We start from the raw sequence: 23,037 nt of genomic DNA, 5'->3' as shown, positions 1-23,037 counted from the left end.
TGAGCCGATATTGCGCCATTGTACTCCAGCCTAGGTAACAGAATGATATTCCATCTCAAAAAAAAAAAAAAAAAAAACAAAAACCACACACACACACACACATACACACACAAATGAAACAACAAAAAAAGCAAAAAAACCCACAAATAAATAAATAAAATATGCTGGCAGAATGCTAGAAGATGAGGCTGGGGAGGTTTGGCAGGGACTAGGAAGGCAGGGATGAGATCCCAAAGGGCTTCCAGCATCAGGCTATGGAGGGAAGTGAAGAAGATGAAAATTACTGAGGGATTTATGCCAGGGGAAGGTCATGATCAGATTTGTTTATTTTATTTATGTATTATTATTATTATTATTATTATTATTTTGAGACAGAGTCTTGCTGTGTCGCCCAGGCTAGGGTGCAGTGGTGTGATCTCAGCTCACAGCAACCTCCGCCTCCCAGGTTCAAGTGATTCTCCTGCCTCAACCTCCGGAGTAGCTGGGATTACAGGTGCCCGCCACCACGCCCCACTAATTTTTATATTTTTAGTAGACACAGGGTTTCGCCATGTTGGCCAGGTTGGCCTCGAACTCTTGACCTTAAGCAATCCGCCTGCCTTGGCCTCCCAAAGTGCTGGGATTACAGGCGTGAGCCACTGTGCCTGTCCTGTTTCTTCTGCCTGGCTGGGCTTCCCTGAATCTCCTACTGTCCTGAAGGCCCAGCTCCAAGGCCCCTCTTCTCTGAGTTCCCATGGCATCTTGCATATCTTTCTGACTTTGTTTCCTATACCAGGCCTTGATACAAGGGTCACTCAGTATCCCTGATGGCTGGAACAACACTTGGCACATCGCAGGCACCAAGAAACACTGGCTGAACTACTTACCCGCAAGTCCACCTTCCCCAGTGGTGGTGTGGCATTTGAACAAGGCCTTGGCGGCATCGATGTTTCTCTGGAGGTACTGAATGTACTGCAGGACATGCACCAGAATCTCCTTCTGCCTCAAAAGAAAGACACGGTTGGCCGGGCTCACGCCTGTAATCTCAGCACTCTGGGAGGCCGAGGAGGGCAGATCAACTGAGGTTGGGAGTTTGTGACCAGCCGGACCAATGTGGAGAAACCCCATTTCTACTAAAAATACAAAAATAAGCCAGGCATGGTGGTGCACGCTGGTAGTCCCAGCTACTCAGGAGGCTGAAGCAGGATAATCGCTTGAACCTGAGAGGTGGAGGTTGTAGTGAGCTGAGATCTTGCCATGGCACTCCAGCCTGGGCAACAGAGCAAGACTGTCTCAAGAAAAGGCTGCAGAGATGGAGCAGCAGAGTGAGAATCTCCTGGTGCAGTTTTTGGCACACACTCCCTGGCGTCTCGCCTGGCTCCTCGCTCATGCTGTATTATTCTCTATCTGCAAAGCCCTCGTCTTCTCTCCATGAACTCCCTCACCAGCTTCTCCCCCTCTGAGCCTCTGCACAGTGGTCTCCTCTTCCAGAAGTGCCACCTCTCTGCCCCCTCACCCAGGCTGGGTCAGCTGTTCTTTTTTTGTTTTTTGGAGACAGAGGTTTGCCCTTGTCACCCAGGTTAGAGTGCAATGCGCGATCTCAGCTCACTGCAACCTCCACTTCCCGGGTTCAAGCGATTCGATTCTCCTGCCTTAGCCTCCCAAGATGCTAGTATTATAGGCATGCACTACCACGCCTGAGTAATTTTGTATTTTTAGTAGAGATGGGATTTCACCATGTTGGTCAGGCTGGTCTTGAACTCTTGACCTCAGATGATCTGCCCGCCTCAGCCTCCCAAAATGCTGGGATCAAGCTTGAGCCACCTCACCTGACCCCCTCCTGCACTCTTGTGACACCCTGGGCCTACCTCCACGAAGGCACTTGCCATACTGTTTTATAATCATCCATCATTCTCTGCCACTGACCATGAACTAGTGAAGGGTGAGACTAGCAAATTGGTTTCTCATCCCAAGCACACAGAATTGAGAGGTCACTAAACCAGGCATTGTCGAAGGAATGAGTCTCCCCAAAGCACCATGAAGGATGTCTCCTGCCCCACAGGCATCATCCATGCAGCCACCAAATACCTCCTGAGTTGGTACTGGAGTCACAAAGCTAAAAGAGACTATGACTGACTAGGGGCCAGGTGTGTCAGGGTAAACTGGACATGCTTTTTTTCGACTTCATGGAGCTTACAATCTAGTGAGAGCAACACATCTTAATAAACTCACCAATTATCGAAAATGATCGACTGTGTGATAAGCATTATAAATAAAAGAGTATAACAAGGGGTTCCAAAATTAGGGTGTCTGAAAAGGCCTCTCTGAAGAACTAGCACTTAAACTGAGACCCAGGCCGGGCGTGGTGGCTCATGCCTGTAATCCCAGCACTTTGGGAGGCCAAGGCGGGCGGATCACTTGAGGTCAGGAGTTCAAGACCATCCTGGCCAAGATGGCGAAACCCAGTCTCTACTAAAAATACAAAAATTAGCCAGGTGTAGTGGTGCACGCCTGTAGTCTCAGCTACGTGGGAGGTGGAGGCAGGAGAATCACCTGAACCCAGGCGGTGGAGGTTGCAGTGAGCCGAGATCATGCCACTTCACTCCAGCCTGGGTGACAGAGAGACTCTGTCTCAAATAAATAAATAAACTGAGATCTGAAGAGTAGAAGGAGTTATTCTGGGGAAATGGTGAGGGAAGAACACCAGGAAGTACTTTTCGAATCAAACTGGATCCCTAGAAAAATAACACAACAGCAATCATCTTCCCAACTCCAAATCAGAAAACATGGTCTGATGAAGGGACTCATGCGAAGCTGTTGTATAAAACACAGACAGTCGGCCGGGCGCGGTGGCTCAAGCCTGTAATCCCAGCACTTTGGGAGGCCGAGACGGGCGAATCACGAGGTCAGGAGATCGAGACCATCCTGGCTAACACGATGAAACCCCGTCTCTACTAAAAAATACAAAAAAAACTAGCCAGGCAAGGTGGTGGGCGCCTGTAGTCCCAGCTACTCGGGAGGCTGAGGCTGGAGAATGGCGTAAACCCGGGAGGCGGAGCTTGCAGTGAGCTGAGATCCGGCCACTGCACTCCAGCCTCGGCGACAGAGCGAGACTCTGTCTCAAAAACAAACAAACAAACAAACAAACAAACAAACAAAAAAACACAGACAGTCACTGAAATGATTCAGCGTGGTCCACAGAAGGAAGCTATAATCTAACTCTGTGATCTAAGAGACAGAGGTGACTCAGCAGAGAGGACACTGGTTTTGGAGAACCTGGGGCCAATCTGCCACTTTCCAGCTGTGTATTGGCAACATGGCATTTTTAGTTCTTTGAGCCTCGTTTTTCTCATCTGTGTCATGGGAATGAGGATATTAATTCCAGCTCAGATGATTGTCATTAGAACTAAATAAATTAGGGTATGTGAAATCACCCAGCAGAGTCTGCGTGATAAGCATTATAAATAAAAGAGTATAACAAGGGATTCAAAAATGGCCTATATTGCCAGGCACGGTGGCTCACGCCTGTAATCCCAGCACTTTGGGAGGCCAAGGCAGCCGGATCACTTGACCTGAGGTCAGGAGTTCAAGACTAGCCTGGCCAACATGGTGAAACCCTGTTTCTACTAAAATACAAACACTGGCCAGGCGTGGTGGTTCACGCCTGTCATCCCAGCACTTTGGGAGGCCAAGGTGGCTGGATCACCTGACCTGAGGTCAGGAGTTCGAGACCAGCCTGGCCAACATGGTAAAACCCTGTCTCTACTAAAATACAAAAACTGGCCGGACGTGGTGGCTCATGCCTGTAATCCCAGCACTTTGGGAGGCTGAGGTGGGTGGATCACCTGAGGTCAGGAGTTTAAGATCAGCCTGGGCAACACGGTGAAACCCTGTCTCTACTAAAAATACAAAATTAGCCAGGCATGGTGGCACATGCCTATAATCCCAGCTACTCGGGAGGCTGAGGCAGGAGAATCGCTTGAACCTGGGAGGCAGAGGATGCAGTGAGCTGAGATCGCACCATTGCACTCCAGCCTGGGCAACAAGAGTATATCTCTGTCTCGCCAAAAAAATAAATAATAATAAATAAAATAAAAATAAAATAAAATACAAAAATTAGCCGGGCGTGGTGGGGCGTGCCTGTAATCTCAGCTGCTCGGGAGGCTGAGGCAGGAGAATCACTAGAACCCAGGAAGCAAAGGTTGCAGTGAGCTGAGATTACAGGCACACCTGGCCTCAGTCTTTTTAAGCTTATTATCTCTAATACCAGGTTTTGAGCACATAGTTGGCACTCGATAAGAAAAAGTCCTTATAAACCATGAAGTAATATATAAATGTTACTTATTATTACTAGTATAAAGGTTTTATGTAGAAAGCAATTGGGCATCATCCCAGATTTCAAGACAGAAGCCTCAGTAATTGCAACTTCAGGAAGGTTAGTTTGGAGGCTACACCAGAGTCTGAACTCTCAAAGACCTTCTGAAGGTAAGATCAACAGGTCCTGTAACTGTCCCAACCAAGGGGGCTCATTCAGTCATTCAACAAACATCTATTGAGCCTTGAGTGGCAGAATGGTTGAAGGGAAGAGCCTTTGGAGTGAGATACATCTGACTCTCTCTCTTTTTTTTTTTTTTTTTTTTTTTGAGACGGAGTCTCACTCTGTCGCCTGGGCTGAAGTGCAGTGGCCGGATCTCAGTTCACTGCAAGCTCCGCCTCCCGGGTTTATGCCATTCTCCTGCCTCAGTCCCTCAGCTGGGACTACAGGCGCCCGCCACCTCGCCCGGCTAGTTTTTTGTATTTTTTAGTAGAGACGGGGTTTCACCGTGTTAGCCAGGATGGTCTCCATCTCCTGACCTCGTGATCCGCCCGTCTCGGCCTCCCAAAGTGCTGGGATTACAGGCTCGAGCCACCGCGCCCGGCTGACTCTCTCTCTTTTAAGACAGGGTCTTACTCTGTTGCTCAGGCTGGAGTGCAGTGGTATGATCTCGGCTCATTGCAACCTCCACTTCCCAGGCTCAAGCTATCCTCCTGCTTCAGCCTCCTGGGTAGTGGGTACCATGGCTGGTTAATTTTTGTATTTTTTGTAGAGATGGAGTTTTGCCACATTGCCCAGGCTGGTCTTGAACTCTGAAACTCTAGCAATCTGCCTGCTTCAGCCTTCCAAAGTGCTGGTATTACAGGCATGAGCCACTGTGCCTGGCCACATCTGAATCCCTCCCTCTCTCTCTCTGTCTGTCTCTCTCTGTATTTTAACTCTGTGCCTGTGGGCGATGTGACTATTCTCTGCACTTCAGTTTCCTCAAACCAAAGAATGAGCATAGCCATACATCTCTCACAAGCCTTGTGGGAGAGTTAAGTGAGAGAAATGTATCTGAGACACTCAGCACTCAAGACCTGACACGTAGAACTCTCACTAAGTTGGGAACAGTTGTTACTGCTCTCTGCTCTATGCTAGGCCCTGTGGGCAAGGCGGACAGAGATGTCTCCTTTATGGCTCTCGCTGAACTCCACCTAAAGGAGGTCGGAAACAAGGAAGTAACTGCAGTGATACACTGCAGGTGTTCATGGTCAGAGGGAGGATCAGATGGGGCAGGGGGCAATTCACCAGCCAGAGTGGTGAGGAAGGACACTCTGAATCGAAGCTGCACCTCAAATCTCTAATACAGGAGAGGCAATTCATCACAGCTCCCGCTATGGCACGGAGCACCGGACTGAGCATGTCCCATGGCCCCGGGACGCGGGTTGTCTGTGGAGCTGGATCCCATGATGCAGTTGAGGGAAGGATGAAGAGGGAGGAGAAGAGGGGTTCTGAAGACAGCAGAGGATACATGGTAAATAAGTAGGCTGAGGCCTGGGGAGAATTCCAAGAGATGTGGCCATCAAGTCATTTATGAAATGTTGCCAGTCCCCTGACGAGACTGCCATTCCTCGAGGGCAGGGACTGTGTCGTAGTCATCTCTGGCTCCCCAAGGGCTATTCCAGCACCTGTGTATGCCAAAAACTCACATTCCTCAAATATTTTTAGCACCATGATGGACTGCATAATGCATCCCCCCAAAGTTCCAAAGATGTCCATGTCCTAGTCCCTAGAACCTATGAATATGTTGCCTTGTATGGCAGAAAGGACTTTGCAGATATGAGATATGATTGAGTTAAGGATCTTTTTTTTTTTTTTTTTTTGAGACAGAGTCTTGCTCTCTCACCCAGGCTGGCGTGCAATGGCGTGATCTTAGATCACTGCCACCTCTGCCTCCTGGGTTCAAATGATTCTCCTGCCTCAGCCTCCTGAGTAGGTGGGATTACAGGCATGCGCCACCACTCCTGGCTAATTTGTTGTATTTTTAGTAGAGACGGGGTTTCACCATGTTGGCCAGGCTGGTCTCAGACTCCTGACCTCAGGTGATCCACCCGCCTCAGCCTCCCAAACTGCTGAGATTAGAGGCATGAGCCACCGTGTCTGGCCGTGTTAAGGATCTTGAGATGCCATGATTATTCCTGTTTATCTGGGTGGGCCCAGTGTAATTACATATAATCTTATGGAGGCAGGAATGTCAAAGGCAGACAAGGCAATGTGACAACAGAAGTGGTAGGACAGGAAAGAGATTTGAAGATGCTTCCATGCTGGCTTTGAGGGACCATGATGAGTCAAGGAATGCAGGCAGCCCCCAGAAGTTGGCAAAGAGAAAGGAAACAAACTCTCCAAAGCTTCTAAGAGGAACCAATCCTGCTGACAACTTGACTTTAAACCAGTGAGACCAGCCAGGCGCAGTAGCTTATGCCTGTAATCCCCGCACTTTGGGAGGCCAAGGTGGGCGAATCACTTGAGGTCAGGAGTTTGAGACTAGCCTGGGCAACATGGTGAAACCTTGTCTCTACCAAAAATACAAAAAATTAGCCAGTGTGGCAGTGGGTGGCATGAGCCTGTAGTATCAGCTACTTGGGAGGCTGAGGTGGGAGGATTGCTTGAGCCTGGGAGGCAGAGGCTGCAGTGAGCTGAGGTCAAGCCACTGCACTGCAGCCTGGGTGAGAGAGTGAGATCCTGTCTCAAAAATAAAACAGAACAAAACAAAAACAAAACCTAAAAACCCCAAAACAACCAAACAAGTGAAAAAGCCACTGAGACAGATATTGGACTTCCGAACTCCAGAACTATAAGAGAATAAATTTGGCTGGCCACGGTGGCTAACACCTATAATCCCAGCACTTTGGGAGGCCAAGGAGGGTGGATCGCCTGAGGTCAGGAATTTGAGACCAGTCTGACCAATATGGTGAAATCCTGTCTCTACTAAAAATACAAAAAAAAAAACAAAAAAAAAAACAGGGGTGGTGGTGTGTACCTATAGTCCCAGCTACTCGGGAGGCTGAGACAGGAGAATCACTTGAACCTGGGAGGCGGAGGTTGCAGTGAGCCGAGATCGCATCACTGCACTCCAGCCTGGGCAACAGAGCGAGACTCCATCTCCAAAAAAAAGAAGACAGAATAAATTTGTGTTGTTTTAAGCCACTAAAGTCTGGGGTGATTTATTACCATAGGAAACTCAGGGATTTAATACAGCTTTTATATATAAAGCACCTACTAGTGAGAGAGATTTAGGAGAATCCATGTGACCCGGTAGTTGACAGATGTGGTAGGCAGGATAACGGTTAGGGTTAGGGTCAGGGTTAGGCAAATCTGTCCCAAACACCCACTCCTCTGAACCTCTCTAAAGGCAAGTCACACACTCTAGCTGGGATCAGTTTTTCCTGTGTTTAAATCTTTTTTTTTTTTTTAGACAGAGTCTTGCTCTGTTGCCAGGCTGGAGTGCAATGGCATGATCTCAGCTCACCACAACCTCTGCCTCCTGGGTTCAAGTGATTCTCCTACCTCAGGCTCCCGAGTAGCTGGGATTACAGGCATGCACCACCACGCCTGGTTAATTTTTTGTATTTTTAGTAGAGACAGAGTTTCTCCATGTTGGTCAGGCTGGTCTCAAACTCCCGACCTCAAGTGATCCACCTGCCTCGGCCTCCCAAAGTGCTGGGATTACAGGCAAGAACCACTGCGCCCAGCCAAATCTTTTTTTTTTTTTTCCTTTGAGACGTAGTCTTGCTTTGCTGCCCAGGCTGGAGTGCAGTGGTGTAATCTTAGCTCACTGCAACCTCCACCTCCCAGGCTCATGTGATTCTCATGCTTCAGCCTCCCAAGTAGCTGGGATTATAGGCGCATGCCATCACAGCCAGCTAATTTTTTTTTTCTTTTTTTTGAGATGGAGTCTGGCTCTGTTGTCCAGGCTGGAGTGCAGTGGCGCAATCTCGGCTCACTGAAACCTCCACCTCCTGGGTTCAAGCAATTCTCCTGCCTCAGCCTCCTGAGTAGCTGGGATTACAGGCACATGCCACGATGCCTGGCTAATTGTTTTGTATTTTCAGTAGGGATAGGGTTTTACCATGTTGGCTAGGCTGGTCCTAAACGCCTGACCTTAAGTGATCCACCAGCCTCGGCCTCACAAAGTGCTAGGATTACAGGAGTGAGCCACTGCGCCCAGCTAATTTTTGTATTTTTAGTAGAGATGGGGTTTCACCATGTTGGCCTGGCTGGTCCTGAACTCCTGACCTCAGGTGATCCACCCACCTCGGCCTCCCAAAGTGCTGGGATTACAGGCATGAGCCACCATGCCTGGCCCCTGTGTTCAAATCTTCATCTTCCTGACCAGATTCTGAGTTCCCAGAGGATGAGCACTGTGTCTCAAATTTCCTTGCCTCTCCCTATTGTAACAGAACAGCTGCCTGCATCCAACAATCTTTCATAATGCCTGATGAATGAATGAGTAGATGAATGCATGAGAGGAAACAGAGCAGGAAAATATCCTACCAAGGCTTCAAGATCTGAATTTCATATTAAGGTACTCCCACTGGGCACAAGGTGTTAGCTTAGCACTATATGCATTTCTGGAGTAGCCTATGGGGACGCAGAGGGAAACCTTACCTATTCCTGCCTGATAGAGATGATACCCATAGGTCACAAAACAAGGTGCTAGAGGGGAAACTGACGTTTACTTGAGGCATGCTATGCACTGGGCCTGTCATAGCTATATTGTCATTTTGGTCTCACAGTGTCTCTGGGTAGCAAGAGTCACCCAGGGTGGAGTGCAGTGGTACAATCTCGGCTCACTGCAACCTCCACCTCCCAGGTTCATGTGATTCTTGTGCCTCAGTCTCCTGAGTAGCTGGGACTACAGGCACCCACCACCACACCCGGCTAAGTTTTGTCCTTTTTTTTAATTTAATTTTTTTTGAGAGGGAGTCTTGCACTGTTGCCAGGCTGGAGTGCAGTGGCATGATCTGGGCTCACTGCAACCTCTGCCTCCCGGGTTCAAGCAATTCTCCTGCCTCAGCCCCCCAAGTAGGTGTGACTACAGTTACGCGCCACCATGCCCAGCTAATTTTTGTATTTTTAGTAGACATAGGATTTCCCCATGTTGGCCAGGATGGTCTCGATCTCTTGACCTCATGATCTGCCCACCTCAGCCTCCCAAAGTGCTGGGATCACAGGCATGAGCCACAGCATCCGGCCTAAGTTTTGTCCTTTTTAGTAGAGATGGTGTTTCGCCATGTTGGCACGGCTGGTCTCGAACTCCTGACCTCAGGTTATCCGCCTGCCTCGGCCTCCCAGAGTGCTGGGATGACAGGCGTGAGCCACTGCATCCGGCTCCAAGAGTTCTTTTCCCTTGTTTGACAGTTGAGAAAACTGAAGCTTAGAAAGTTGGCCAGGCACAGTGGCTCACGCCTATCATCCTAGCACTTTGAAACTGTCTCTAGTAAAAATACAAAAATTAGCTGGGCGTGGTGGTGGGCACCTGTAATCCCAGCTACTCGGGAGGCTGACGCAGGAGAATTGCTTGAACCCAGAAGGTGGAGGTTGTAATCAGCGGAGATTGCACGCCAGCCTGAACAACAAAGCGAAACTCCCTCTCAAAAAGCAAAAAAGAAAAAAGAAAAAAAGAAAGTCTGGGTAGCCTGAGGAACTGCCCAGAGTTCTGCAGCTGTGAAGCTAGAGGGCTCAAACCCATGGCTATTTGATTCCTGGAACAATGATCTTTGTGCTATCTCTATTTCCCCAGCCCGGTTTCTCCTGTCTCCTTTGCAAAAAAGCATCCTCCAGGCACCTAGTTATGGGATCACAGACTCCCAGAAATTCCCGTTCAGAATAGCCCCATTCCCATTTGAATGCTGCCACTGAAAGGATCTGTCTAGGTTTCCCAGGAGAGGGTGACCCAGTTGCTGCTATTTAAGGACCTGCCTCCCAAATCTGGCCCCTCTCCTCTAGTCCCTCTACCTTTGTGAGCTTCTTGGTCCCCGTCTTCAGGGCTATGGGCAGCAGCAGTGCCAACTCTTGCAGCTTGCTAGTGTGGTTTTTCCTCTGCTTCTTGTTTGGGGACAGGAGCTGGTTTTGGTTCCTCTGATTCCTGTTTGGGGACAGGAGCTGGTTTTGGTTAGGACATCCAAAACTGAATTCCACATCTAATCCACAAACCTCCTGTCTGTGTTACCCATTTTAGGGCTGCCTGCACCCTACCCTGGACACTCAAGACAGAATCCCAGGCATCACCCGTACTTGTTACGTTCCCTTAGCCCTTAATCAGTCAGTCACCAAATCTTACCCACTCCTCCTCCATCGCCTTCTCTTCAACCTCACAGCCCTGCCCTAGTCCATGTGTTAACATCCCAATAGTTCACTCAACCCTGCTATTTGGCCTCTTCCACCCCTACTTTCTGCTAGAGTCAGGGTGACCTTTCTGAAACACAAATCTGACCACGTCACTCTCTTGCTTCAAACCTCTCCATGTCATCTCATTGTTAAGGATCAAGTTTAAGTGCCTAATGTGGGTTGGGTGCAGTGGCTCATGCCTGTAATCCTAGCACTTCGGGAGGCTGAGGCAGGAGAATCCCTTGAACCCAGGAGGTAGAGGTTGCAGTGAGCCAAGATTGTGTCACTGCACTGCAGCCTGGGAGACAAAGTGAGACTCTGTCTCAAATAAATAAATAAATAAATAAATAAATAAATAAATAAATAAAATACAAAAATTAGCCAGGCGGGGTGGCAGGCACCTGTAATCCCAGCTACTGGGGCAGGCTGAGGCAGGAGAATCTCTTGAACCCGGGAGGTGGAGGTTGCAGTGAGCTGAGATCGCACCACTGCACTACAGCCTGAGCGGCAGAGTGAGACTCTACCTCAAAAAAGAAAAGTTCCTAACGTGGCTTATTTGCATCCTGCCCCCGCTGACCATTCTGGCGTCCTCTCTTGCTTCCTTTGGCTCTCTCCCATCAACTGATTCCACAGGATGGGTGAGGTGGCTCTGCTAAGGCCCCTGCGCCCTGGTGCTCACACACCTCTGATCACTTCACCAGGCTGTCACCTGTGTTGGGGGCACCACTGCACCCCTAGCACCTAGAACATGGTCTGGCATATTGTGACGACTCACTGTGTATTTGCTAAGTGAATTAATAAATAAGGACATGAAATAAGTTGTGTTGGCTGGGCGCGGTGGCTCACGACTGTAATCTAGCACTTTGGGAGGCTGAGGCAGGTGGATTACTTGAGCTCAGGAGCTTGAGACCACCCTGGCCAACATGGTGAAACCCCGTCTCTACTAAAAATACAAAAAAATTACCCGGGCGTGGTGGTGGGCACCCATAACCCCAGCTACTCAGGAGGCTGAGACAGGAGAATCGCTGGCTGGCTAACTTTTTTATTTTTTGTAGAAGTATGCTCCACTGGCCGGGTGCAGTGGCTCATGCCTATAATCCTAGCACTTTGGGAGGCCAAGGCGGGCAGATCACAAGGTCAGGAGTTCGAGACCAGCCTGGCTAATATGGTGAAACCCCATCTCTACTAAAAATACAAAAATTAGCCGGGTATGGCGGCGGACGCCTGTAGTCCAGCTACTCAGGAGGCTGAGGCAGGAGAATGGCATGAACCCGGGAGGCGGAGATTGCAGTGAGCGGAGATCACGCCACTGCACTCCAGCCTGGGCGACAGAGCAAGACTCCATCTCAGAAAAAAAAAAAGTGCGCTCCACCACCTAGGTAGCACATGGCTATAGTTCCAGCTACTTGGGGGGCTGAGGTAGGAGGATCACTTCAGCCAGGGAGGTCGAGGTTGCAGTGAGCTGTGATCACCCCATTATACTCTAGTCTGGGTGAAAGAATGAGACCCTGTCTTGAAAAATAAAACAAAAAACACCAAGAACAAATACAGCCCCTTGTTCTGGAGATTACAGTATATTTGGGGCTAAGGTAATTAATCAAATTGTCACACAAACAAAATTGCAAGTAAGACCAGAAAAAGCTACATAATTTACTGGGTTAACGGGCCATTGTAAACGAAAATATGGAGCCTCTTATTCAAAAATTGAGAATTTAAAGATGGTGAGAGCATGCCGGGTGTGGTGGCTCATGCCTGCAATCCCAGCACTTTAGGAGGCTGAGGCAGGCAGATCACCTGAGGTCAGGAGTTCAAGACCAGCCTGACCAACATGGAGAAACCCTGTCTCTACTAAAAATACAAAATTAGCCGGGCGTGGTGACGCATGCCTGCAGTCCCAGCTACTAAGGAGGCTGAGGCAGAAGAATAGCTTGAGCCGGCCGGGCGCGGTGGCTCAAGCCTGTAATCCCAGCACTTTGGGAGGCCGAGACGGGCGGATCACGAGGTCAGGAGATCGAGACCATCCTGGCTAACACGGTGAAACCCCGTCTCTACTAAAAAATACAAAAAACTAGCCGGGCGAGGTGGCGGGCGCCTGTAGTCCCAGCTACTCAGGAGGCTGAGACAGGAGAATGGCCTGAACCCGGGAGGCGGAGCTTGCAGTGAGCTGAGATCCGGCCACTGCACTCCAGCCTGGGCGACAGAGCGAGACTCCGTCTCAAAAAAAAAAAAAAAAAAAAAAAAAGAATAGCTTGAACCTGGGAGGCGGAGGTTGTGGTGAGCCGAGACCACACCATTGCACTCCAGCCTGGGCAACAAGAGCAAAACTCCGTCTCATAAACAAAACAAAACAAAAAAACATGGTGAGAGCAGAGCATCAAACCAAGCATCGAATCATCCTAAGCACAGGGCCCTATGTGACTGCACATGTCTATGAAGCTGGCCATGACAAAGAAAAAAGTGTTGCTTGGTGTTATAGAAGTTTGTAAAAGGAAGCCAGGCGTGGTGGCTCATACCTGCCATCCCAGCACTTTGGGAGGCTGAGGTGGGCTGATCACTTGAGGACAGGAGTTCAAGACCAGCCTGGCCAACATGGCAAAACCCCATCTCTACTAAAAATACAAAACTTAGCTGGATATAGTGGCACGTGCCTATAATCCCAGCTACTTGGGAGGCTGAGGCACGAATATTGCTTGAACCTGGGAGGCTGCAATGAGCTGAGACTGTGGGCGACAGAGCCAGACTCTCAAAAAAAAGAAGTAAAAATAGGCCGGGCACAGTGGCTCAAGTCTGTAATCCCAGCACTTTGGGAGGCCGAGACAGGCGGATCACGTGGATCACGAGGTCACAAGATCAAGACCATCCTGGCTAACACGGTGAAACCCTGTCTCTACTAAAAAATACAAAAAATAGCCGGGTGAGGTGGCGGGCGCCTGTAGTCCCAGCTACTCGGGAGGCTGAGGCAGGAGAATGGCGTGAACCCAGGAGGTGGAGCTTGCAGTGAGCTGAGATCCAGCCACTGCACTCCAGCCTGGGTGACAGAACGAGACTCCGTCTCAAAAAAAAAAAGAAGCTTGTACAAGGAAATTGATCTGAATGCTAAGTAGCAAGTGCAGTGTCACCAATACATCAAGAGGCTGTGTTTTGCTTTTGACCAAGTGTGGTGGCTCACATCTGTAATCCCAGCACTTTGGGAGGCCAGGGTGGGAGGATCACCTGAGCCCGGGAGTTCAAGACCAGCCTGAGCAAAAAAGTGAGACCTCGCCTTTACAAAAAAATAAAACGTTGGCCAGGCATGGTGGCTCACACCTGTAATCGCAGCACTTTGGGAAGCTGAAGTGGGCAGATCACTTGAGCCCTGGAGTTCAAGGCCAGCCTGGCCAACACGGCAAAACCCTGCTTCTACTAAAAATATAAAAATCAGCCGGGTGTAGTGGCGAGCGCCTGTAACCCCAGCTACTCGGGAGGCTAAGGCAGGAGAATCGCTTGAGCCTAGGAGGCACAGGTTGCAGTGAGTTGAGATCACACCACTGCACTCCAACCTGGGCAACAGAACAAAATTCTGTCTCAAAAAAAGAAAAAAATCACTGATGAGTCCTCAAATTACCTCCTGGTAGAAACCATAACTTTGAGCCAAGGGGGTGTTGGGGTTCTATCCTTAGAGGTAAATTGAGTAGGCTGACCTTAAACTCCTGTCTAGCCCTGATAAATATATATATATTGCACATTATTTCCCGTGTGTTCTAGAGGGGCCCTTGGAAGACCTGGCAACAAACAACTCAGGAAGCAAGGAAGAAAAAGTGTCCAGGTCTACTTATAAAGTTCAAGGTGTTATTTGACCTTGTCTCAGAGGGTTTCCTATAAACCATAGTCCCTGGATGTTTACTCTGGGTTTTACGGGTTTTACAAAGCACTGGACGAAACTTCTGGGCAAACACAGAGGTTAGGGAGCAACTGAGTGGCTGGGAATCCCAATGACTTGGCATCCCCTGGGCAGTAGTCCTGAATAAGTACAACCTGGGCTCTGCTCTCAGGGGCCTCCAGGAGCCAGGGACCACCTGCTAGGGCTGCCTCTTTCTTTGCTGGATGGTTTGGGTTTTAGCCAGTTTCCTCCCTCACAGTCTCTATATTTGCATCCGCTAATCTCAGCTGTGCCCTCTGGGTTTTCAGGGAACAGGTCAGCTCCAGCCACATGGGTTTTCTTTCTGTTTCTCTAGACTGCCAAGTTTATTTCTGCCTTAGGGCCTTTACTATTCCCTCTGTTTGGAATGTTCTTTTGCCCTGGTTTTTGTTGTTGTTGTTTTGTTTTGTTTGTTTGTGTGTTTTGAGACACAGTCTTGCTCTGTCACCCAGGCTGGAATGCAGTGGCGAGATCTCAGTTCACTGCAAGCTTTGCCTCCCGGGTTCACGCCTCCTTGGCCTCACGTTCTCCTGCCTCAGCCTCCCAAGTAGCTGGGATTATATGCACCCACCACCATGCCTGGCTAATTTTTTGTATTTTTAGTAAAGATGGGGTTTCACCATGTTAGCCAGGATGGTGTCGATCCCCTGACCTCGTGATCCGCCTGCCTCAGCCTCCCAAAGCACGGGGACAGGCATGAGCCACTGTGCCTGGCCCTGCTTGTTTGTTTTTAAAGAGACAATGAGTTGCTCTGTCACCCAGGCTGATGTGTAATAGCACAATCATAGCTCACTGTAACCTCAAACTCCTGAACTCCACCAATCCTTCTGCTTCAGTCTCCCAAGTAGCTGAGACTTTAGGCACGCACCACCAGGCCAGGCTATATTTTAAATTTTTTTGTAGAGACAAGGCTGGGTGTGGTGGCTCACACCTGTAATCCCAGCACTTTGGAGGTCGAGGCAGGATGACCCCTTGAGCCCAGGAGTTTGAGTTCAGCCTGGGCAACATAGTGAGACCCTGCCTCTACAAAAAAAACTTTTAAAAATAAATTTTAAGCTGGGCATGGTGGCTCACACCTGTAATTCCAGCAGTTTGGGAGGCCGAGAGATGGGTGGATCACCTGAGATCAGGAGTTTAAGACCAGCCTGATCAACGTGGTGAAATCCCATCTCTACTAAAAATACAAAAATTAGCCAGGCATGGTGGCAGGTGCCTGTAATCTCAGCTACTTGGGAGGCTGAGGCAGGAGAATCGCTTGAACCCAGGAGGCGGAGGTTGCAATGAGCAACCGAGATTGCACCATTGCACTCCAGCCTGGGCAACAAGAGCAAAAGCTCCACCTAAAAATAAATAAATAAATAAATAAATAATAAAATAAAATAAAATAAATTTTAAAATAAATTTTTTTGTGGAGACGGGGTCTCTCTATATTGTACAGGCTGTGAAATCTTATTTCTTTCATTATTTATTTATTAATTATAAATATGAACTCCAAGAGGGCAAGAATTGGTTTATTTGTTTGTTTGTTTTTGAGGCAGAGTCTTGCTCTGTTGCCCAGGCTGGAGTGTAGTGGCGGGCTCTTGGCTCACCACAACCTCCACCTCCTGGGCTAGTGATTCTCCTACCACAGCCTCCCAAGTAGCTGGGATTACCCACAGGACAAGAATTTTCGTTTTATTTATTGCTATATCCCAGGCTGATTGATCCATAAAATGCAGAAAGCACAGTACTTAGAACCCATGATACTTTTAGGGGCTCATGAAAATATTCTAATTCCTTTTAAATTAGAACAAAAAATAAATATCACCCCATCTGTAGTATACTTGTCTTTATATTAATACTATCATAAATCACAATTGTTAATATTTTTCTTTTTTTTTCCCCCCAAGATGGAGTCTCACTCTTGTTGCCCAGGCTGGAGTGCAGTGGCATGATCTCAGCTCACTGAAACCTCCGCCTCCTGGGTTCAAGCGATTCTCCTGCATCAGCAACCCAAGTAGCTGGGATAGCAGGTGCCCGCCACCACGCCTCCTAACTTTTGTATTTTTAGTACAGCCAGGGTTTCACCACGTCGGCCAGACTGGTCTCTAACTCCTGACCTTGTGATCCGCCCACCTTGGCCTCCCAAAGTGCTGGGATTACAGGCATGAGCCACTGCGCCCGACTCAGTAAAAAATTATTGAATTAATAAATACTGAGAGGTCTTGAGATAGCCTCTTAGACTTCTGAAGTGGTCTATGAAACTAATTCCCAAGTTTCCTTTTCCCTGAGATAATCAACCTGAACATATCCTAGTTACTTTACTGTTATTGAGATGGAATCTCGCCTTGTTGCCCAGGCTGGAGTGCAGTGGCATGATTTCGGCTATTGCAACCTCCATCTCCCAGGTTCAAGCGATTCTCCTGCCTCAGCCTCCCAAGTAGCTGAGATTACAGGCATGTATCACCACACCTGGCTATTTTTTTTTTTTTTGTATTTGTATTTTTATTTTTATTTATTTATTTTTTTTTGAGACGGAGTCTTGCTCTGTCGCCCAGGCTGGGGTGCAGTGGCCGGATCTCAGCTCACTGCAAGCTCCACCTCCCGGGTTTACGCCATTCTCCTGCCTCAGCCTCCTGAGTAGCTGGGACTACAGGCGCCCGCCACCTCGCCCGGCTAGTTTTTTGTATTTTTTAGTAGAGATGGGGTTTCACCGTGTTAGCCAGGATGGTCTCGATCTCCTGACCTCGTGATCCACCCGTCTCGGCCTCCCAAAGTGCTGGGATTACAGGCTTGAGCCACCGCACCCGGCCTTTTTTTTGTATTTTTAGTAGAGATGGGGTTTCACCACGTTGGCCAGGATGGTCTCAATCTCCAGATCTCGTGATCCACCTGACTCGGCCTCCCAAACTGTTGGGATTACAGGCATGAGCCACCGTGCCTGGCCTTCATTTGTTTTAATAGTGTGTAGGGATGTAAGAGTAAGAGCTGCCCCAAAGTGGGACAAAGCAGGGGACAGTCCCAGGAGATGGCATAAAGGTTGATATATAAGCTCAAGTTTTTGAAGCAGAAACACTGGGATTCCAATCCTAGTTCCACCACTTGCTGTGTGACTTTGGGCAACTGCTTTCATTTCTCTGTGCCTGTTTCTTCCTCTTTTACAAAATGGAGGTGGTTAGGAAAACCTTGATCCTGTCTGGAAGGTGTTTTGTATAGTGCCTGGTACATAGGGAGTGTTCATGAAATGTTAGTTCAAGAAAGCGGGTGGTGTCAGGTGCGGTGGCTCACACCTGTGTCCTAGCACCTTGGAAGGCCGAGGCGGGAGGATCACCTGAGGTCAGGAGTTCAAGACCAGCCTGACTAACATGGTGAAACCCCGTTTTAAATAAAAATACAAAAAATTAGCTGGGTGTGATGGCACACACCTGTAATCCCAGCTACTTGGGAGGTTGACGCAGGATAATCACTTGAACCCAGGAGGTGGAGGTTGCAGTGAGCCGAGATTGCACCATTGCACTCCAGCTTGGGCAACAAGAGTGAAGCTCCGTCTCAAAAAAAAAAAAAAAAAAGAAAGCGGGTGGACAGTCATTTGTCAGAAGGATTTTAGGGGTAAGAGGTGTTGATGAATGGGCTGTTTTTGCTTGACCAACATCCAATCCCCCCTTTTCTGTTAACAGTACCTCATTCTTCCTTTGAGCAACCATTTCTCCTCCATTCTCAGTCCATGTGGTTCAGAGGGGCTGACCTTATCTTCTCCTTCCACTAGGGAGCACAAAACCAAGGTTCTGCCAAGAATAGTCACAGTGATTGGTTCAGGGTTGGAGTGGTAATCCTAGGTTTCGCCAATCAGAGTTCATCAACCTTAGAGGCTTTCTCTTCTGGGTATATGGAGTTGGCAAGATATGGACCTGGAGCTGCTGGGAACCATCTTGCCCTTCCAAAGGGACAACCTGCAGCTGGGCACGAGGACTCACGCTTGTAATCCCAGCACTTTGGGAGGTCAAGGCAGGCAGATCATTTGAGGTCAGGAGTTTGAGACCAGCCTGACCAACATGGTGAAACCCCGTCTTCGTTAAAACTACAAGAAAGTTAGCCTGGCCTGGTAGCACATGTCTGTAATCTCAGCTACTCAGGAGGCTGAGGCTGAGGCAGGAGAATCCCTTGAACCCGGGACGCGGAGGTTGCAGTGAGCTATCACGCCACTGCACTCCAGCCTGGGCGACAGAGCAAGACTCCATCTCAAACAAACAAACGATAAGATAAAATAAATAAAACAAAGGGACAACCTGCTTGAGACAGAAGCCATCACAGACAATACCAGAACCAAGAGTAACAGATTCCTGGCAACATCATTTAACCTCCATCCTGGAACCAGCCAAGGCTGACACCCTTGAATTTTTTGTTTAAATGATCCAATAGGCTGGGCGTGGTGGCTCACGCTCGTAATCCCAGCACTTTGGGAGGCCGAGGCAGGTGGATCACGAGGTCAGAAGATCGAGACCATCCTGGCTAACACGGTCAAACCCCGTCTCTACTAAAAATACAAAATTAGCCCGGCGTGGTGGTGGGCGCCTGTAGTTCCAGCTACTGGGCAGGCTGAGGCAGGAGAATGGTGTGAACCCAGGAGACGGAGCTTGCAGTGAGCCAAGATCGCGCCACTGCACTCTAGCCTGGGCGACAGAGTGAGACTCCATCTCAAAAAAAAAAAAAAGATCCAATAAATCCCTTTTTATGCTTAAGCCACTTTTTGCTAGGTTTCTGTTTATTGCAACTAAGAGTCTTTATCAACACAAGGACCCCCACCTCTAGAAAGGGGGATGAAAGTATGAATTGTGGGCAACTCTAAAATTCCAGGAGGAATGGGCAGCGGGATAGGCATTCTTCATTTTCTTCATGGTGCTTCTTCTGAGCATAGCATCTAGGTAGAGAACCTGAACAAAGCACACAGTCCTCATCTTATAATGGTCGGACTTAACATTTTTCGACTTTAGGATGGTGTGAAAGCCATACAAATTCAGTAGAAGTCATACTTCTCTTACTGTGCTGGGCAGCAACACTGGGCCACAGCTCCCAATCAGCCATGTTTTTTTTTTTCTTTTTTTTTCTTTTTTTAGACTGAGTCTTGCTCTGTTGCCCAGGCTGGAGTACAGTGGCGCGATCTTGGCTCACTGCAACCTCCACCTCCCGGGTTCAAGTGATTCTCCTGCTTCAGCCTCCTGAGTAGCCGGGATTACAGTCGTGCACCACCATGCCCAGCTAATTTTTGTATCTTTAGTACAGATGGGGTTTCACCATGTTGGCCAGGTTGGTTTCAAACTCCTGATCTCAAGTGATCAGCCCACCTTGGCTTTGCCAAGTGCTGGGATTACAGGCATGAGCCATCAACCATGCATTTTTGACATACAGTATTTTCAATTTATGATAGGTTTATCAGGACATAACCCCGAAGATGCTTAATTTTGGAGTTAATGAAGAGATAGTTGGATGGAAAGTCACTGGGGGGAGATGGTAGGGGTTAACATGAACTCTGGCCTTATTTTTTATTTTTCCAGACTTTGGAGGGAGGGAGAAATCTGATCCAACCCCTAATCTGCTGTGACAATCCCCTCTATAAGATTCATTATACTTGGTGGGTGCTTGATGGATGAATGAATGCGTGAATAAAAGAATGGAAGTAAAGACATGGCAGCTCACGCCTGTAATGCCAGCACTTTTGGAGGCTGAGGCAGAAAGATCACTTGAGCCTAGGAGTTTCAGAGCAGTGTAGGCAGCATAGAGAGACCATGTCCACAATTTTTTTTTTTTTTGAGACAGTTTCTCTCTTGTCGCCCAGGCTGGAGTGCAATGGCACCATCTCGGCTCACTGCAACCTCTGCCTCCCGAGTTTAAGTGATTCTCCTGTCTCAGCCTCCCAAGTAGCTGGGATTACAGGCATCCACCACCATGCCCAGCTAATTTTTGTATTTTTAGTACAGATGGAGTTTCACCCTGTTGGCCAGGCTGGTCTCAAACTCCTGACCTCAGGTGATCCACTCACCTTGGCCTCCCAAAGTGCTGGGGTTATAGGTGAGAGCCACCACACCTGGCCTTTTTTAAAAATTAGATGGGCTTAGTGGAGTGTACCTGTGGTCCTGCATACTTGGGAGGCTGACGTGGGAGGATTGCTTCCGCCTGGGAGGTCAAAGTCACAGTGAACTGTGATCATGTCACTGCACTCCAGCCTGGGGAACAGAGCAAGACCCTGTCTAAAAAGAAAGAGCCAGGTGTGGTGGCTCATGCCTGTGACCCCAGCACTTTGGGAGGCTGGGTGGATCACTGGATCCCAAGAGTTTGAGACCAGCCTTGGCAACATGGCAAAAATCCATCTCTATGAAAAATACAAAAATTAGCCAGGCGTGTTGGTGCGCACCTATGGTCCCAGCTACTCAGGGAGCTGGGGTGGGAAGATTGTTTGAGCCCAGAAGGTCAAGGCTGCAGTCAGCTGGAATTGCACCACTGCATTCCAGCCTGGGTGACAGAGCAAGACCTTGTTTCAAAAAAAAAAAAAAAAAGGAAAGAGGCCAGGCTTGGTGACTCACGCCTGTAATCCCAGCATTTTGAGAGGCCGAGGCGGGTGAATTACCTGAGGTCAGGAGTTTGAGACCAGCCTGACCAACATGGTGAAACCCCGTCTCTACTAAAAATACAAAAATTAGCTGGGCGTGGTGGCTGGCGCCTGTAGTCCCAGCTACTCAGGAGGCTGAGGCAGGAGAATTGCTTGAACCCGGGAGGCGGAGGTTGCAGTGAGCCAAGAGCACGCCATTGCACTCTAGCCTGGGCAGCAAGAGTGAAAATCCATCTCAAAAAAAAAAAAAAAAAAAAAAGTCCAGGTGCGGTGGCTCATGCCTGTAATCCCAGCACTTTGGGAGGCCGAGGCAGGTGGATCACGAGGTCAGGAGATCGAGACCATCCTGGCTAACATGGTGAAACCCCGTCTCTACTAAAAATACAAACAACAAAAAAAAAATTAGCCAGGCATGGTGGTGGGTACCTGTAGTCCCAGCTACTCATGAGGCTGAGGCAGGAGAATAGCGTGAATTGGGAACAGAGCTTGCAGTGAGCCGAGATCGTACCACTGCACTCCAGCCTGGGCGACAGAGCAAGACTCCGTCTCAAAAACAGACAGACAAACAAACAAAAAATGGGCCGGGTGCAGTGACTCATGCCTTAATCCCAACACTTTGGGAGGCCAAGGCAGGTGGATCACGAGTTGAGGAGTTTGAGACCAGCCTGGCCAACACAGTGAAACCCTGTCTCTATTAAAAATACAAAAAAAAAAATTAGCTGGGCGTGGTGGTGGGCACTTGTAATCCCAGGTACTTGGGAGGCTGAGGCAGGAGAATCACTTGCGCCCAGGAGGTGGAGGTTGCAGTGAGCTGAGATCATGCCACTGCACTCTACAGCCTGGGCATCAGAGAGAGACTCTGTCTAAAAAAAAAAGAAAGAAAGAAAGACACTCAGAATGTCAATTGGGCGTGGCGGCTTAGTAATCCCAGCACTTTGGGAGGCTAAGACAGGAGGATCACTTGAGGCCAGAAGTTCCAGACAAGTCTGAGCAACATAGCAACACCCTGTCTCTACAACAAATAGAAAAATTGGCTGGGTGTGGTGGCATGTGCCTGTAATCTTAGCTGTTCAGAAGGCTGAAGCAGGAGGATCAAGCCTAGGCTCAAAACCAGGAATCCAAAGCTATAGTGAGCTATATGATGCCACCACTGCATTCTAGCATGGGCAACAGAGTGAGACCGTATCTCTGAAAACAAACAAACTCAGAATGTCACAGGCTGCAAGGACCTTAGAAGCTATCTTTGCCATAAAAATAAAAAAAGAAAAAGAAAAAAAGACATGGGCCGGGCATGGTGGCTTATACCTGTAATCCCAGCACTTTGGGAAGCTGAGACAGGCAGACCACTTGAAGCCTGGCGTTGAAGACTAGCCTGGGGAAAATAGCAAAACCCTATCTTTACAAAAAATACAAACATTAGCCAGGCGTGGAGGCATGTGCCTGTAGTCCCAGCTACTCGGGAGGCTGAGGCAGGAGAATCATTTGAGTTCGGGAACGGAGGTTGCAGTGAGCTGGGATCGCACCACTGCACTCCAGCCTGGGCAATGGGAGTGAAACCCTGTCTCATAAATAAATGAATAAATAAATAAGTAAGAAATAAATGATCTTTGCTGATCATCTCAGAGTATTCTCATCTGGAAAATGGTAGGCATCTTTGTATATACTTCCTCAGGGGGGTTGTTGTATGGATTAACAGTTATCATACAAACAAAAGGTTTGGCAAAGAATCTAGCAAATGGTAAATGCTCAGCAAATGTTTTTGTTATTATTATTCAATGAGAGTGGTTGGGGCTATAAGGGAGATGGGGCAAGCCCTTACCTGTCACTGGGACCCACTGAACTAGCTCTGGGCTGTTCAGAGGAACACAAGCATCTGCTGGAACTGAACAT

The 23,037-nt window shown here is 48.5% G+C and overlaps 1 protein-coding gene across 1 annotated transcript in view; it reads right to left on the bottom strand.

Annotated features, from left to right (window-relative positions):
• MEIOSIN (meiosis initiator) overlaps positions 1–23,037 on the bottom strand; it is a 37,433-nt gene extending 14,396 nt beyond the window's left edge. The window contains exons 1-4 of the mRNA XM_015124291.3: positions 22,967–23,037; positions 18,224–18,328; positions 10,295–10,424; positions 867–978 (exon numbers count right to left, since the gene is read on the bottom strand). Coding sequence (XP_014979777.3) covers positions 867–978; positions 10,295–10,424; positions 18,224–18,328; positions 22,967–23,037 — 418 coding nt within the window. The remainder of the gene's footprint in view (positions 1–866; positions 979–10,294; positions 10,425–18,223; positions 18,329–22,966) is intronic.

Source organism: Macaca mulatta, chromosome 19 (assembly GCF_049350105.2).
Source record: "Macaca mulatta isolate MMU2019108-1 chromosome 19, T2T-MMU8v2.0, whole genome shotgun sequence".
NCBI classification, from domain to species: Eukaryota; Metazoa; Chordata; class Mammalia; order Primates; family Cercopithecidae; genus Macaca; species Macaca mulatta.
The sequence above is the reverse complement of the archived record's forward strand: the minus strand, read 5'-3'. Positions and strand labels throughout refer to the sequence as shown.